Source organism: Petaurus breviceps, unplaced genomic scaffold (genome assembly GCF_028583685.1).
Source record: "Petaurus breviceps papuanus isolate PSGF00001 unplaced genomic scaffold, PetGlider_PUasm1.0 189, whole genome shotgun sequence".
Taxonomy (NCBI): domain Eukaryota; kingdom Metazoa; phylum Chordata; class Mammalia; order Diprotodontia; family Petauridae; genus Petaurus; species Petaurus breviceps.
Window position 1 is genome coordinate 41012856 of NW_027185809.1, and position 13644 is coordinate 41026499.

At 38.6% G+C, this 13644-nt stretch overlaps 1 protein-coding gene across 1 annotated transcript in view; it reads left to right on the forward strand.

Annotated features, from left to right (window-relative positions):
- Nucleotides 1-13644, forward strand: part of TSHR (thyroid stimulating hormone receptor) — a 186977-nt gene that overhangs the window by 96403 nt on the left and 76930 nt on the right. Inside the window, exon 3 of the mRNA XM_069092354.1 lies at nucleotides 783-854. Coding sequence (XP_068948455.1) covers nucleotides 783-854 — 72 coding nt within the window. The remainder of the gene's footprint in view (nucleotides 1-782; nucleotides 855-13644) is intronic.

The following is a 13644-nucleotide window of genomic DNA, read 5'->3' on the forward strand; positions in this document are numbered from 1 at the left end:
GATAGATAGATAGATAGATAGATAGATAGATAGATAGATAGATAGATAGATAGATAGATAGATAGATAGATAGATAACAGATAGATGGGTGGATCTAATAAGCATTTTAAAATGTCTTTCTATGTACTAGGTGCTATACTAAGTGCTGAGGATACAAACACAAGAAAACAAGATAGTCCCTATTCTAAAAAGAACTACATTCAAGGCAGATTTAAGGTAACAAGGTGGTGTAATGAATAGAGTATAGGATTTGGAGTCAGGTAAGACCTGAGTTCAAATTCTTATTCAGATATTTCTTAGATATATGGTCCTGGGCAAATCACTTGACCTCTCAGTTTCCTTGTCTATAAAATGGGGATAATAATAGCACCTACCTCACAGGGCTGCTGTGAGGATTAAATGAGATAAAACATGTAAGGTACTTTGCAAATCTTAAAGATATATATATGGTAGCAATTATTATTATTGCTGCTACTACTTCATTTGAATAGGGTAGGACAAATAAAAGGGGAGCTGAAAAGAAGGATGGTACACAGTGCTGCTGTCCCAGATGGATGATTGGGGTATTGCAGAACTCAGAATGTTAGGCCTTAGCAATTCAATACTAAGGTTGGACATGGTAACAAAAGGAGATCCTCTGTTTTTTATTAAAGTTTTTGTAATTACAGTCAGTGTTTTGAATACTCTATATGCAATCATAGCCTACTATGCTTAACAAATATTTCTTGAACAGAACTCAGTTGAATTAAATTGTAACTGATCAATTATTTTTTACCCCATAGGAAGTTCACAGAGACTCATCTGAAAACCATCCCTAGTGATGCATTTGCAAATCTGCCCAACATTTCCAGAATGTAAGTTGTACTTTAACATTAAAAGATTGTATAGCATTCAGAGAAGTTATTTGTTACATGTGCACCCCCATAAAACTACTAATTCCTAGTGATTTAAAGGTTGTAAAAAATCTAACAATATTTGTCTGACTCCATGTTCCCATCTTTTGTATTCTGACTCAACACATGGCAGTTCTAATACTTTGAAAATTTAAAATGAACTCAAATTCATCTAATCCTTAGACTTTCATAACATCTCTTAAAGTGAATGGAATTTCCTAGATAAATGAATAGAATCAAATTCTAGTAACCAATAGTTGATTGGTTTCAGAGGCTTCAGGCTTTTCAGTGTAATAGAGAATGCCTTGTGGAAAGAACTCTGAACTTGGAGTCAGAAGACTTGATTCTAGTTCAGGCTTAATCAAAAACTGACTGGGTAGCTTTGAAAAACTACTTAATCTTTATGTTTCTTGCTTTCTTCATTTATGAAATGAGGATAAAAATATTTGCCCAATCTACCTTAACAGAGATCAAATAAAATACTCTATGTGAAATAACTGAAAATACTATACAAATCAAGTATAACATGATCCTTTCCTAAATTATCAATCCCCAAAGAACAGTTCTTATCACAATGTAGAATTTTTAAGCATGCTTCATTCCATAGTAAAACTTGTTTTCTTCCTGTTATTCATCAATTCCACGGACCTACCATTTACCTGTACACCTCCCATCATTCCAGTCCTTTTCATACCTTTTATCTACCAGCTAAAGAAATTTTCTACCTTTTTCAGCCATCTCTCATATTCCAATCAAATCCTCCTCAAAAGTTTAATCTAAAAAGGGCAAAATTTTAACTTGCTAACTTTTAAGAATATGCTCCAAGGTCCATTAGGTAATACAATAATTAAAGGCCTTTTATTTTGTTCATGTGAGTATTCCTTCCACCAATGCAGTATAACCCATCCTATGGCCAAAAAATTCCTCTGTTATTGACCAACTTGATAACGAGCCTCTCTGAGCTTAGCCACATTGGTCTTCAAATGAAAGACAGTATTCATCCCTAGTGCCTTACTTGATGTTTTTTCAGTTTGATACAATCTACAAGAGAACAGAGTCCACTGATAGAGTCTTAGAAAATCCAGTGTCTCCTCCAGTTCACAAGGAGACATCCAAAAAAGAATTTAGTGGAGGAAGTACAAAAAAATGCAAAAAAAAATAATCAATGTGACAGCAAGATATTGGGGCAGCTAGGTGACACAGTGGATAGAGTTCTGGGCCTGGAATTAGGAAGACTCATCTTCCTGAGCTCAAATATGCCTTCAGACACCTTTAGCTATGTGATCCTGGGCCAGTCACTTCACCCTATTTGCCTCAGATTCCTCATCTGTAAAATGGGCTGGAGAAGGAAACAGCAAGCCACTCCAGTATTTTCCCCAAGAAAACCCCAAATGGAGTAACAAAAAATCAGACACAACTGAGCAACAATAACAAAAAAAAATAGCAAGATACTTGGGTCACATTTAATTGGGAAGTCAGCTTTGCACCTAACTACCCTCCTCTATTCAACTTAATTCAATAGGCACTTATTAGGCAACTACTATGGGCAAGGCACTGTCCTAAGTGCTAGGGCTACAAAAAAAAAAGGAAAAGTCTCTGCCCTCAAAGAGTTTACAATCAAAACTTGCTAACCTACAATTGCCTGCCAGACACTTAAATTTGGGTTCTATTTTATAGAAGATTTAAATTTGGCTAGCTATTTTATAGAAGAACCACAGGACATGACAAGGATGTACAGTTTCATGCCTTTGACTGATTGATTCAATAGAGATGTTCTCACCTGATAAAGCTATTACAGCTAGAGTGTTTCATTAGTTATTTTAAGTGGAGAGAAATGATCAATTGCCCTCCACCCTTCTACTTTTCAATGAAGCATTACGTTGTCAGAAATCTTTTTACTAGAGTTAGAAGTGATATAGAAGACTTAGGGCTACATTGTAAGAAAGCAAGAAAGGAATGTCATGTAAAAAAGAAATATGCTTATTAAAATATAACATATAAAATCCTTACCCTTGAGCCCAACATTTTACTTCCTTTTTAGGCAGGACTCAACAATTTTCTGTTGTGATTTTTTTACACCACTGACCCTCCAGGTTTATGGGACCCTCCAGGTTTATCCGAGTTAGCTCTAAATCCTTTCCTATCTCTTTTCTCTAACTATTGTAAAATTCCTGATAATAGACTGATTCCTGGTTGTATAAACCCTAGCATTTGTTTTCTCCACAAAAATCCTGGTCATCAGTCCCCTGTAAATCACACCATCACAAAATATCACAGGGGATCTATTCTAGCCCATGCCTCTAGAGGTCACTGCACTCAGCATGTCACCCTGGTGAGAGGACGGAAGGTCTCTCAGAATAGGAACATTTATGAAGCTTTTAATGAACTATCCTCTGAAAGATAATTTCTAGGTCTTTTGAGATTGAAACTGAAATCTAAAGAAAATCACCCCAAGTCTTCTCCATCTCCTAACAGATGATGAGAATCTTAAGCTTACAAACCTGTCTATTGAACCAGTGCTGCTGCCTTTGGAGACAGAGGACTTGGATTAAATCTTCTATCACCTACTACATGTATGACTCAACTTTCTCAATCCTCAAATTCCTCCTCTGTAAAAATGAGGGGGTTGGACCATATAGCCTTGAAGTTCCTTTCAGCCCAGTCTATGATTCTATGATTTTTGATTGCTAGGAGGCAGCTAGGTAACATAATGGCTAGAGCACTAAACCTGGGATCAGGATGAAGTTAGTTCAAATCCATCCTCAGGCACTAGCTGTGTGACCCTAACCAAGTTACTTAGCCTCTGTCTCTCTAAGTTTCTTCATCTGTAAAGAGGATAATAATAACATCTATCTCCCAAGGCTGTTGTGAGGAACAAATACTATTAGTAGTGCCTGGCATATAGTAGAAGCTTACCAAATGCTTGCTTCTTCTTTTCTATGACATGTCCCACCTCTTCCTGAGATTAACTCCAAGTCCCAAACTCAAAACATCCTTAAACAACATAAAAAAAGAAATGAGTTGGCTGAATGTGAGTGAGAGGTGAGAGGGGTGGAAGAGTAATCTGATGAAAATGGAATAAGGCAATTCCAGTATAGTTGGGCACCTTGATTCCCTCTCAACAAAGCAGGTGGTAATTCTTCTCCCTTCCCCCATTAAAGAGAAGAGGAAGGAAACCTAGAGGAAGAGAAAGGACAAAATAGTTGTAAGGCTAAAGAGGACAAAAAGAGGGAAAAAAGGAGACAAAGAGGGGAAATGAGATAGTTTGATCACTCCTGTATGGTGTGTAACTTCTGAACCAATTTAGTTTCAGGAACATTCCCCTCTCTCTAAAGGATGGACTCAGAAGTGCTTGTTAGCACCTATGTGGTACATGAATACTTAGGTTTCCTCTTGCTTTCCTTTCACAACCATGTTGTCCATCATTTACAAATTATACATTTTTTGTTTTGTTTCTAAGTGCATTGCAAAGAAGTTTATTTAGAGATTTAAATATCACCGTAGGGGGTGGCTAGGTGGCACAGTAAATAGAGCACTGGCCCTGGAATCAGGAAGACCTGAGTTCAAATCTGCCTCAGACACTTAACACTTACTAGCCATGTGACCTTGGGCAAGTCACTTAACCCCAATTGCCCTGCCTTCCCCCCTCCAAAAAAAAAAAATAAACTCATATATATCCCTGTAACCTATTGTTTGTCCTTGGTTCTTGAAAAGGACCATAACATCAGGAAGGAGACGTCATGACTTGCAAGTGAATTGGATTAAACAAGGGAGGGCTGTGCAAAGTCATCAGCCTCACTTTCTCCTTGGAGCCGTCTGGTCCAGTAGCAAGATGTAGATCAGGACAAATGGAGATAGCCCTGGATGCAGTGAAGGCCGTGGCCTTTCTAAGCTAAGGTCTTTCCCAGGTCTCAGTTTGAGGCGATGCCCATTCAGTGATTTGATATACAACGAACAGTGATCAGATAAATTTAGAGAGAGACTTACAGGAACTGATACAAGAGGAAGTTACCAGAACCAGGAACTATACAATAATGTTGACAATGTAAGTGGAAAGAACAATAAAATACAAACACCAAGCTTGGTCTCACTGAAGGATTGAGAAAGCATCTCCTATTCACTGTAGGGGGAAGACTATGGGTGTGAAATGTTGTGTAGGCTATTCCTTATAATCCCTTACAATCAGGGAGTTATCAATATGTATGTCAGAATTTTCAATAGTAAACTATTATTTAACTCACATTCTGAAATAGAGTAGCCGTATAGGACTAGAAGATAGCTGAGAAGTGAGCTAAGTCCATGTGTTTCCTCAGATAAGGAAGATGCTAAAACCCTCTTAGAAAGTCCTACTCATATGTCAAAATAAAATGTTTGAGAAAATTCCATGACCCCTTTTGGCAAAGTTGTGCCTTGTTAAAAAAAATTTTTTTTAAGTTGTAAAAGGGAGGCACTACCCATTCCTCAAACTATGTATAAAACTTGACTCCAAGCTTCTAACTAATTGATTTATAGTCAAGTGTTTCAGAAGTGGAGGAATGAGAATCAACTCTGCTGGAAAAAAAATTCAGCATCATTAGGCATTTATTATATTTATTTCATGGTTCATGAAATGTAAAAATGAAACCATTAACTTATACAAATGAATGAAGAAAATTAAACATTGTCGCAATGTATAAAAAGGTTCTATAAAAAACTATAGTTTTAAGTACTCAAAAAAACCCATATAAAGTCCATCTACAGTTCTTAGTCTTGTTGAGTTGCCTTGCTGTGTTACCTTTACCAACCCAATCAATCACACAAAGGTTGCAAAAGCACAAAGGAAAAAGATTCTGTATTCCCACCACCGGGATTTAATTCATACTTGGTCCAGTTCACTTTGTTTTAAGGTAGGAACCAAGAAGAAAACTTCCGATTTGGATTCACTTTTGGGGAGAGGGGTATAAATTCACCCAAGAAAAATAAAATTGGTGTGTGTTTATACCAGGTCCCTTAAACTATAGCTACCCAAGTCATATCCTTACAGCTTCCCAAGCAAGTGCTATCTGCTCCAAAAGGGGAAAAAAAAATTCTTTCCATTATGTTTGTGTTTTAAATTTGCAAATTCAAAGAAGGATATTTTTTGAAAACATCAGAGCTGTTAAATCCTAGCAACAGCTCTCTTGATCACTTCATTTGCTTACTCTAACTTGCAAAAGGACCCATTTTCCCATTCTTGTTATAACAATATTATAATGGGGTGTTCAGAATTGAACTGAAACATTTGTTAAAACTCTTTTACATAATTACCAGAGGGGGTAGGAAAAACAAGAAAGACTGGATCTCCCAGTGAGGAAATTTCTTCTGGTAATGGAAATCTGCACCTGCTCAACAACCTATAATTTTTAAGACATTTTTTTTTGGGGGGGGGGGGGACAGTGGGGCCTGAGAAGTGAAATGCTTTGCCCAGAGTTATATAGTCAGGATGCTTCAGAGTTGAGATTTAAACCTTGGTCTTCCTGACTATACACTGTGCAACACTGCCTCTCATGATACCTTAGAAAAAGAATTTGGAGGGGCAGAGCCAAGATGGCAGAGTAGAAGCACAAACTTGGCATGGGCTCCTGTTCCAATCACTTCCACTACATGTAAAAAATGACTCTAAACAAACTTTAGAGCTACAGAACCCACAAACTGACAGAGAGAAACAAATCTCCCACCGAAAAAAGCCCAGCAGGCAGACAGGAAGGGTCTATCACACCACGCTGGATGCCGAGTGCAGTCCAGTGTGAGCCACAGGTTCCAGCCCCAGAGCGACTCCAACCAGCTGCCACCAGAGCAAACTTCAGGAGAGTGAATCATCAGTAGCTGTGGTGGGTTCCAGACTTCTCAACAAACACCAAAGACAAAGTAAAAGGTCAGTGTGGAGCTCTGTTGGAATAGGGGAGACTGAAGAGCTTGGTCTGGCCCCTGCCTCTGGGGTGAGAAGCAAAGGAGGCACGGTGGCTCCAGCAGCTGCAGCCTGGCTGCCTCAGGAGCTCCTGGCCTGCAGATCTCAGGAGGACCAAGCAACCACTCAGAGGGTAATTGCTCTTGCTATAACCTGCTTGGATCTGGATCACAGTTTTGGGTGGGTCCTGGGACATGTGGCCAATGAGCCAGAGCTTGTGGGGCTGTAGAGAGGGCACCCTTCTAATATCTCCAGCAGCTACAAAAAACCCCAGTGACTTGGGACATAGCTCTCTCCATTCTGGAAGCAGAGTTCTACTGTGGCAAAGAGCTCAAAAGCCAAGTAATTGGCTGGCAATATGAGCAAGCCAAGGAAGCACAAACAGACCATAGAATCCTTTTTTGGGGACAAAAAGGATCAAGGCAAGGAGTGGGAGGAAGACAGTGAAGTCAGAACTCCTGCCTCCAAGAAAAATATGAACTGGTTACAGGCCATGGAGGATCTCAAGAAGGATTTTGAAAATCAAGTAAGAGAAGTGGAGGAAAAATTGGGAAGAGAAATGAGAATGATGCAAGAAAATCATGAAAAGAGAGTCAACAACCTGCTAAAGGAGGCTGAAAAATACACTGAAGAGAATAACACCTTAAAAAATAGACTAACTCAAATGGCAAAAGAGGCCCAAAAAGCAGCCAGTGAAGAGAAGAATGCCTTAAAAAGACAAATTTGCCAGACAGAAAAGGAATGTCAAAAACTCATTGAAGAGAATAACTCCTTCAAAATTAGATTGGAGGAATTGGAAGCTAATGACTTTACGAGAAATCAAGATACCATAAAACAGATCCAAACAAATGAAAAATAGAAGGCAATGTGAAATATCTCATTGGAAAAACCACTGACTTGGAAATCCAGGAGAGAGAATTTAAAAATTACTGGACTACCTGAAAAAGAATTTGAAGGACAAAAAGAGAACTGATTTTTCTTCCTTTCTAGAGGGACTAGTATCAGAATCTCCTGCATCTTCCTGATTTGGAATTCTCTACTCTAAACTATACTAGGGATGTATCTTGTCCCAGAGTGAATGTCAAAGGTAAATGTTTCTCTTTGGAACAGCAATCCTGAGGGTCTTCTCCTCCCAGCTTGATTTTTTCTTTTTTTCTAATTAAAGGGGCCATCCCTTGACTCACTTCTTATTCACTGGATGGGTTTTACTTTACTCTAAGTGAATACCTGAAAAGGCCTTAACCTAAAAGGGCCAGGGTCTCCCATTGCATCCTGAGTCTTCTCTCATGATCCTAATGAATATTTAGTCACTGGATCTAGATGGCTCTGGAGGAGAAAGTGAGGTTGGTGACCTTGCACAGCCCTCCCTCACTCAAATCAAAATCAACTGCAAGTCATGTCATCATTTCCCTGATGCCATGGTCCTCTTCAAAAATGAAGGACAAACACAAAAACAAGAAAACTGCAAAGCGCCTGTAGGAGCTATCAGTCAATCAATGAAAAAGGATTTATTGCACCTTTACTATGTACCAGGCTCTGTACTAAGTTCTGAGAATGTCAAGAAAGGCAAAATAGGATCCCTGCTTACATTCTAATTGGGAAGACAACATGTAAATAACTAGATACACACAAGACTATACAGGGTAGATAAGAGGTAGCTCAAATGGTGGAAAGCACTAGCAATGGTGGGGGGGGGGAATAAGAAAGGCTTCCAGCTGAAGATTTAATCTAAGATTTAAAGGAAGTCAGGGAAACTAAGAGACAGGTGAGAAGGGAGAACATTTCAGGGAAGTTTTGGGGGTGGGGGGAAATATCTATTGCAAAGGTACAGAGATGGTTATAGCTAGATCAAATTTCCAATCAAGGGAAATTCTATGGAAGAAGACTGGAAACGAGAGGAAGGGGCCAGGTAATGTAGAGCTTGAAATGCCAAAGAGAGGGCATTATATTTGGTCCTGAAGGTAACAGGGAGCCATTGGAGCCTGAGATGCCTACGGGATATCCAGTTCCAAATATACAAAAGGTACTTGGTGATATGGAATTGGAGTTCAGGAAAGATTAGGGATAGTTAATTAAAGATAATTAAAAATTAGATAATTAGGGTTAGATAATTAAAGCTGAGAATCATATGCATTATGATTATAATGGAACTCATGGGTACTGATGAGCCCAACAAGGACAAGTGGTGTTTATTGAACTGATACGTTGGTTCTCTATTCTTTGGAATATGATGGCAATATGATAGTTTTCCCTACTGACAGTACTTTTGAGAATCATGGAATAGAAGAAACCTTTAAGTTCAGCTAGTTCATCTCCCTTAATTTTATAAAATAAATTTAAAAAAAAGAAGCATAGAGAGGTAAAGTGAATTGCTTTAAAGTGGAACAGAGTAAATGACAGAATTTGAATCTGAATTTAAGGCCTTTGACTCCAAATCTAGTGTTCTTTCCACTCTGTCAGGATGCTAAAATAGATGCATTAGCTGTGAAAGGTCAGAGCTAAGGATAATATGCAAAGCCAGGGAGATAAGTTTTTACTCTTTAAAAGGAAACTGTACTATTCCTGTTATTTTTATTTTTTACTCCATAGAAGTAGAGGATAGAGAGCCACCTTTAGAGTTAGGAAGACCTTGGCTCAAGTCCTGTCCCTGACACATGTACTGTGTGACCCTGGGCAAAGTCGTTTAATCTTGGGTAATCCTCTCAAACCATAAACTGTAGAACAGATGCCACTCTACGTTGGTAAAGGGATTTTCTTCACTGGGAGTTCCCTGTTCCAATTAAATGATAGCTCCAATCTAAAAAACCCTAAACAACCTGAAAATTTAACCCTAGTCATACACAGTGAAATTACTTTGTTTTAATGTCTCTCCTTTCCTTGAGGCATCTCCCCTGACTCCCCACATGATGTGTAATTCTAAAGCATCTTATGATGTTGTCATCCCATCCCATCTGTAATGTAATGCCAAAAGAAGGCAACTTCCCAGGTTCAAAATACCAGCATAGGTGCTCTCTATTTTATTTAGTGACAAACCAAGAACAGAGAAGATCAAAACATGACATCATTCAAAATACAGCATTTACTAAGTGTGATTAAATAATCTCCAAGGCCTACCCCACCCCAGGACTTTCCAATCATTCAATCAATTACAAAGTCTCTGTTCCAAATACTTCTCCACCCCTAGGCTATACCTTAATTAAGTCCACCACAAAGCCCCTCTTCTCAAATGGAGATTAGTTTCCAAACATAAGTAAAATACATTCATTTGCTCAACCATAGAACACAAAAAGGTCAAAAGTTCCCCACCCCTGGATCACAATTGAATCTACCCCAGAGTTACATCAAGTTTAAACACAGCACTTAATACCCAAATGGAGGTCTTTTCTTCATCTTGACACAAGGCAAGTTCTCAGCAATCTTAGTTCCTGGGGAGACAAGGCTTAGCAAGGCCATAAGATACATTGCCAGTCCCTTCATGAATTCATCCTCTGTCTGTAGAACAGTCCTAGAACCCCTGAACACATTAGCAAAGCCCTCTCCCAGGATTTCTGTAAACATACAACAAGAAAATCCTTCTTCAGGGCTTCTGAACCAACAGAAAGGCTCCCAGACCCCTGCAACAACAGCACTGTCCTTCACCAGTGGACAGTATTCATTCTGTCTGCCGGACAGTCTCCAGACCCCTGCAACAACAGTACTGTCCCTCACCAGTGGACAGTATTCACTCTCAGTACTGTCCCTCACCAGTGGACAGTATTCACTCTCTGTCTGCAGGACAGTCTCAGGCCTTCTTAACCAAATGCCAGGTTCCAGGACTTCTTCAACAGGACAGTCTTTCACCAGTGGACAAATCTGGCAAAATAACATCAAAACAGACAGACAAAGTACCAGCAAAACAGCCATGTCTCCTCAGTCCTTGGCAGCTCAGGGGGCAGGTCTCAAAAGTCCAGGGCAATTCAAAGCGGCCACCAGCAATCTCTTAGTCTCTCTCTCTCTCCACGAGGTGCTGCTTAGAAAAAAGATCTTCCGCCTCTCTCCAGTGTCTCTCCAAATCTACGTCACCAGCTCCTCCCAGTTCAGGACTTTCTTTTCACATCAACAAGCCCATCCCACAGGTGGGATTAACAAACTCTGGGTTTTAATACAATCAATTTGAAAACCAAGCCAATACAGGGGAATCTTTAATTGCCATTACTATCACACCATCCCAAAGGACTCTAGGTCATGAGACCTGGTAACTTAAAGGATGACTGATTTTTTTTTAATTTCTTTTTTCTTTTGGAAGGGGAAAGACAGGGCAATTGGGGTTAAGTGACTTCCCAAGGTCACACAGCTAGTTAAGTGTCAAGTGTCTGAGCCCACATTTGAACTCAGGTTCTCCTGACTTCAGGTCTGGTGCTCTATTCACTGTGCCACCTAGCTGTCCCAGGATGATTGATTAAAGCATAAGACAATTCAAAAAGTAAATTAAAGCATCATTAGTGGAATCAATAATGGGCAGAATGAAAAGAATTAAAAAAACAGGCAACTAGTGTTCCACTTATATTTTATCTATGGAACTGTTCTTCAGGCAGGTCAAAATGAGGCTGTAGCACCATATGCTAGTGGTCACATTTCTAGAATTTCAAAAAAATTCCTTTCATTAGAAAATAATCATCTGGATTGTTGCATCAGTCATTTCCACTGCAAAAGGGAATTTAAGAAGACTTTTTGACTCATCATCATTAATTTGCTGACAAGATGATTTGGATATTTGTTCCCTGATGTTAAAATTTTAAAATGTTTACTTTTCTTAGCCCCCAACACCCCCCCTTTTTTTTTACATTTTTCTTGGGGCTTTTTTGTGTTTTTGCATTTTTTTTGGAGGGGGGAAGGCAGGGCAATTGGGGTTAAGTGACTTGCCCAAGGTCACACGGCTAGTGTTAAGTGTCTGAGGCCAGTATTTGAACCCAGGTCCTCCTGACTCCAGAGCTGGTGCTCTATTCACTTCGCCACCTTGCCGCCCTACATCGTTCTTTAAAGAGAATCTGTACTTTTCTTGAGGAGGGATATTATATTTAATTAGATCCCTCATTAAGTGTCTCAGGAAGTCACTTCACTTTTCCGTGCCTCATTTTTATCTATGAAGGGATTAGGCTCAGTGCTCTCCAAGTCACCTTTCCATTCTAAACCAATGATCCTAAATCATGAAGAGATGATTGCAGCATTTGTAACATGAGCTATTTTTGTAATTAGTCCATGAAGTACCTTTGTTATTTTTCTTTTTCATCATTTTGTTTATTCTTAAATTCACTCTATCAGACTGAAATATTATTGTTATTCCTGAATTATGGTTTCATTGGTGTTTGGATCTCCCAATGAGGAAATGCCTAGAACAACGTACACTGACAACTGTCCTGCGACTTAGGGAGAATTATCCAGGGCACTGATTGAGTGATTTGTCCAGAATCTCGAAGCCAGTATGTATCAGAGGCGGTACTTGGACCCTCAAGTCATCATTATTCCAAGACCATATCTCTTTCAACTAAGCCATACTGCCTCTCATTTTAAACATTATGCTCATTATTTTGATTTCCTTTAATAAGTTTTATTATTTGTTATTGTAATGACTATGGGAGGCAATGCAATGGAGAGGTCTAGATGTATGATTTCATTTGTATAGGATACTCTTTGTATAAAAATTGTTACCATTGATACAGCTTAACTACTTATTAGTAATTTAGAGTCTTGGTGAATTGCCTGAGTGGCACTAAGATGATAAATGACTTGCTTGAAGAAACACAGCCAGTATGTGTCAGAGACAAGATTTGAACTCAGATCTTCCTAACTTTTTAAGGTCAGTCTTCTATCCATCAATAATGCTAGCATTTATATGGTTCTCTAAGATTTACAAAATACTTTATTATAAATATTATCTCAATTATCCTCACAACAACTCTGAGAAGAAGATGCTATAGTTATCCATTTTACAGATAAAGAAATTGAAGGTGAGAGAGGTTAAGTGATTTGCTCAAAGCCACACAAAAGCATCTGAGGCTAGAATTCAGGTCATATTGATTCTAGGTCCAGCACTCTATTCACTGTGTCACCTAGCTGCCCAACATATCCTCTCATGGTCTTCAATTCAAATGAAAAATATTCTAAATTACTGAAGTCAAAAATCATTACCCCAGTGGTCAACTTTCTAGAGATGAGTGAACTTCTCTGAACTTTGATAGACTAGTCTCAGTGGACAGACATCACAAAGCCTGCACTTGAAGGACCAGCTAGAACTTACATGGTAGATCTGCAATTTCATGTACAATCATTTTTAAAATTTTTACCATATTATGGAAATGCTTGTTTTGTTCTGTGAACTTAAAATAAATTTTTAAAAAGAACATTATGGATATACAAATAAAAGACAACAGCAAGCATTTATCAAAAACCACCTGTATACAGAGCACTATGCTTAGCACTAGAGGAGATACAAAGTTAGATTAGGCCTGTTCCCTGCCTTCAGGCAGTTTACTCTCTAGTAGAGGAATATATACCAATAAAGATGACTATAATACACAGTATTCATTACATTATATGATGAGTGGATTTTTAAAAATTCTATTTTATTTTCAGGTCCATATTCTTTCCCTTCTCTCGCAATCCTCCCCCACATCCCTACTCCCAGCGAGAAATGATCAGTGTTTTAGACAAAGTGCTTCTTGAGACCTGATTATGATCTTAGCATAAGAGATCATCATGTTATTACTAGGAAAGTGTATGTGTGTGTGTATATACACACACAAATCAATATATATACAGACACGTACACACACTTACGTACATATA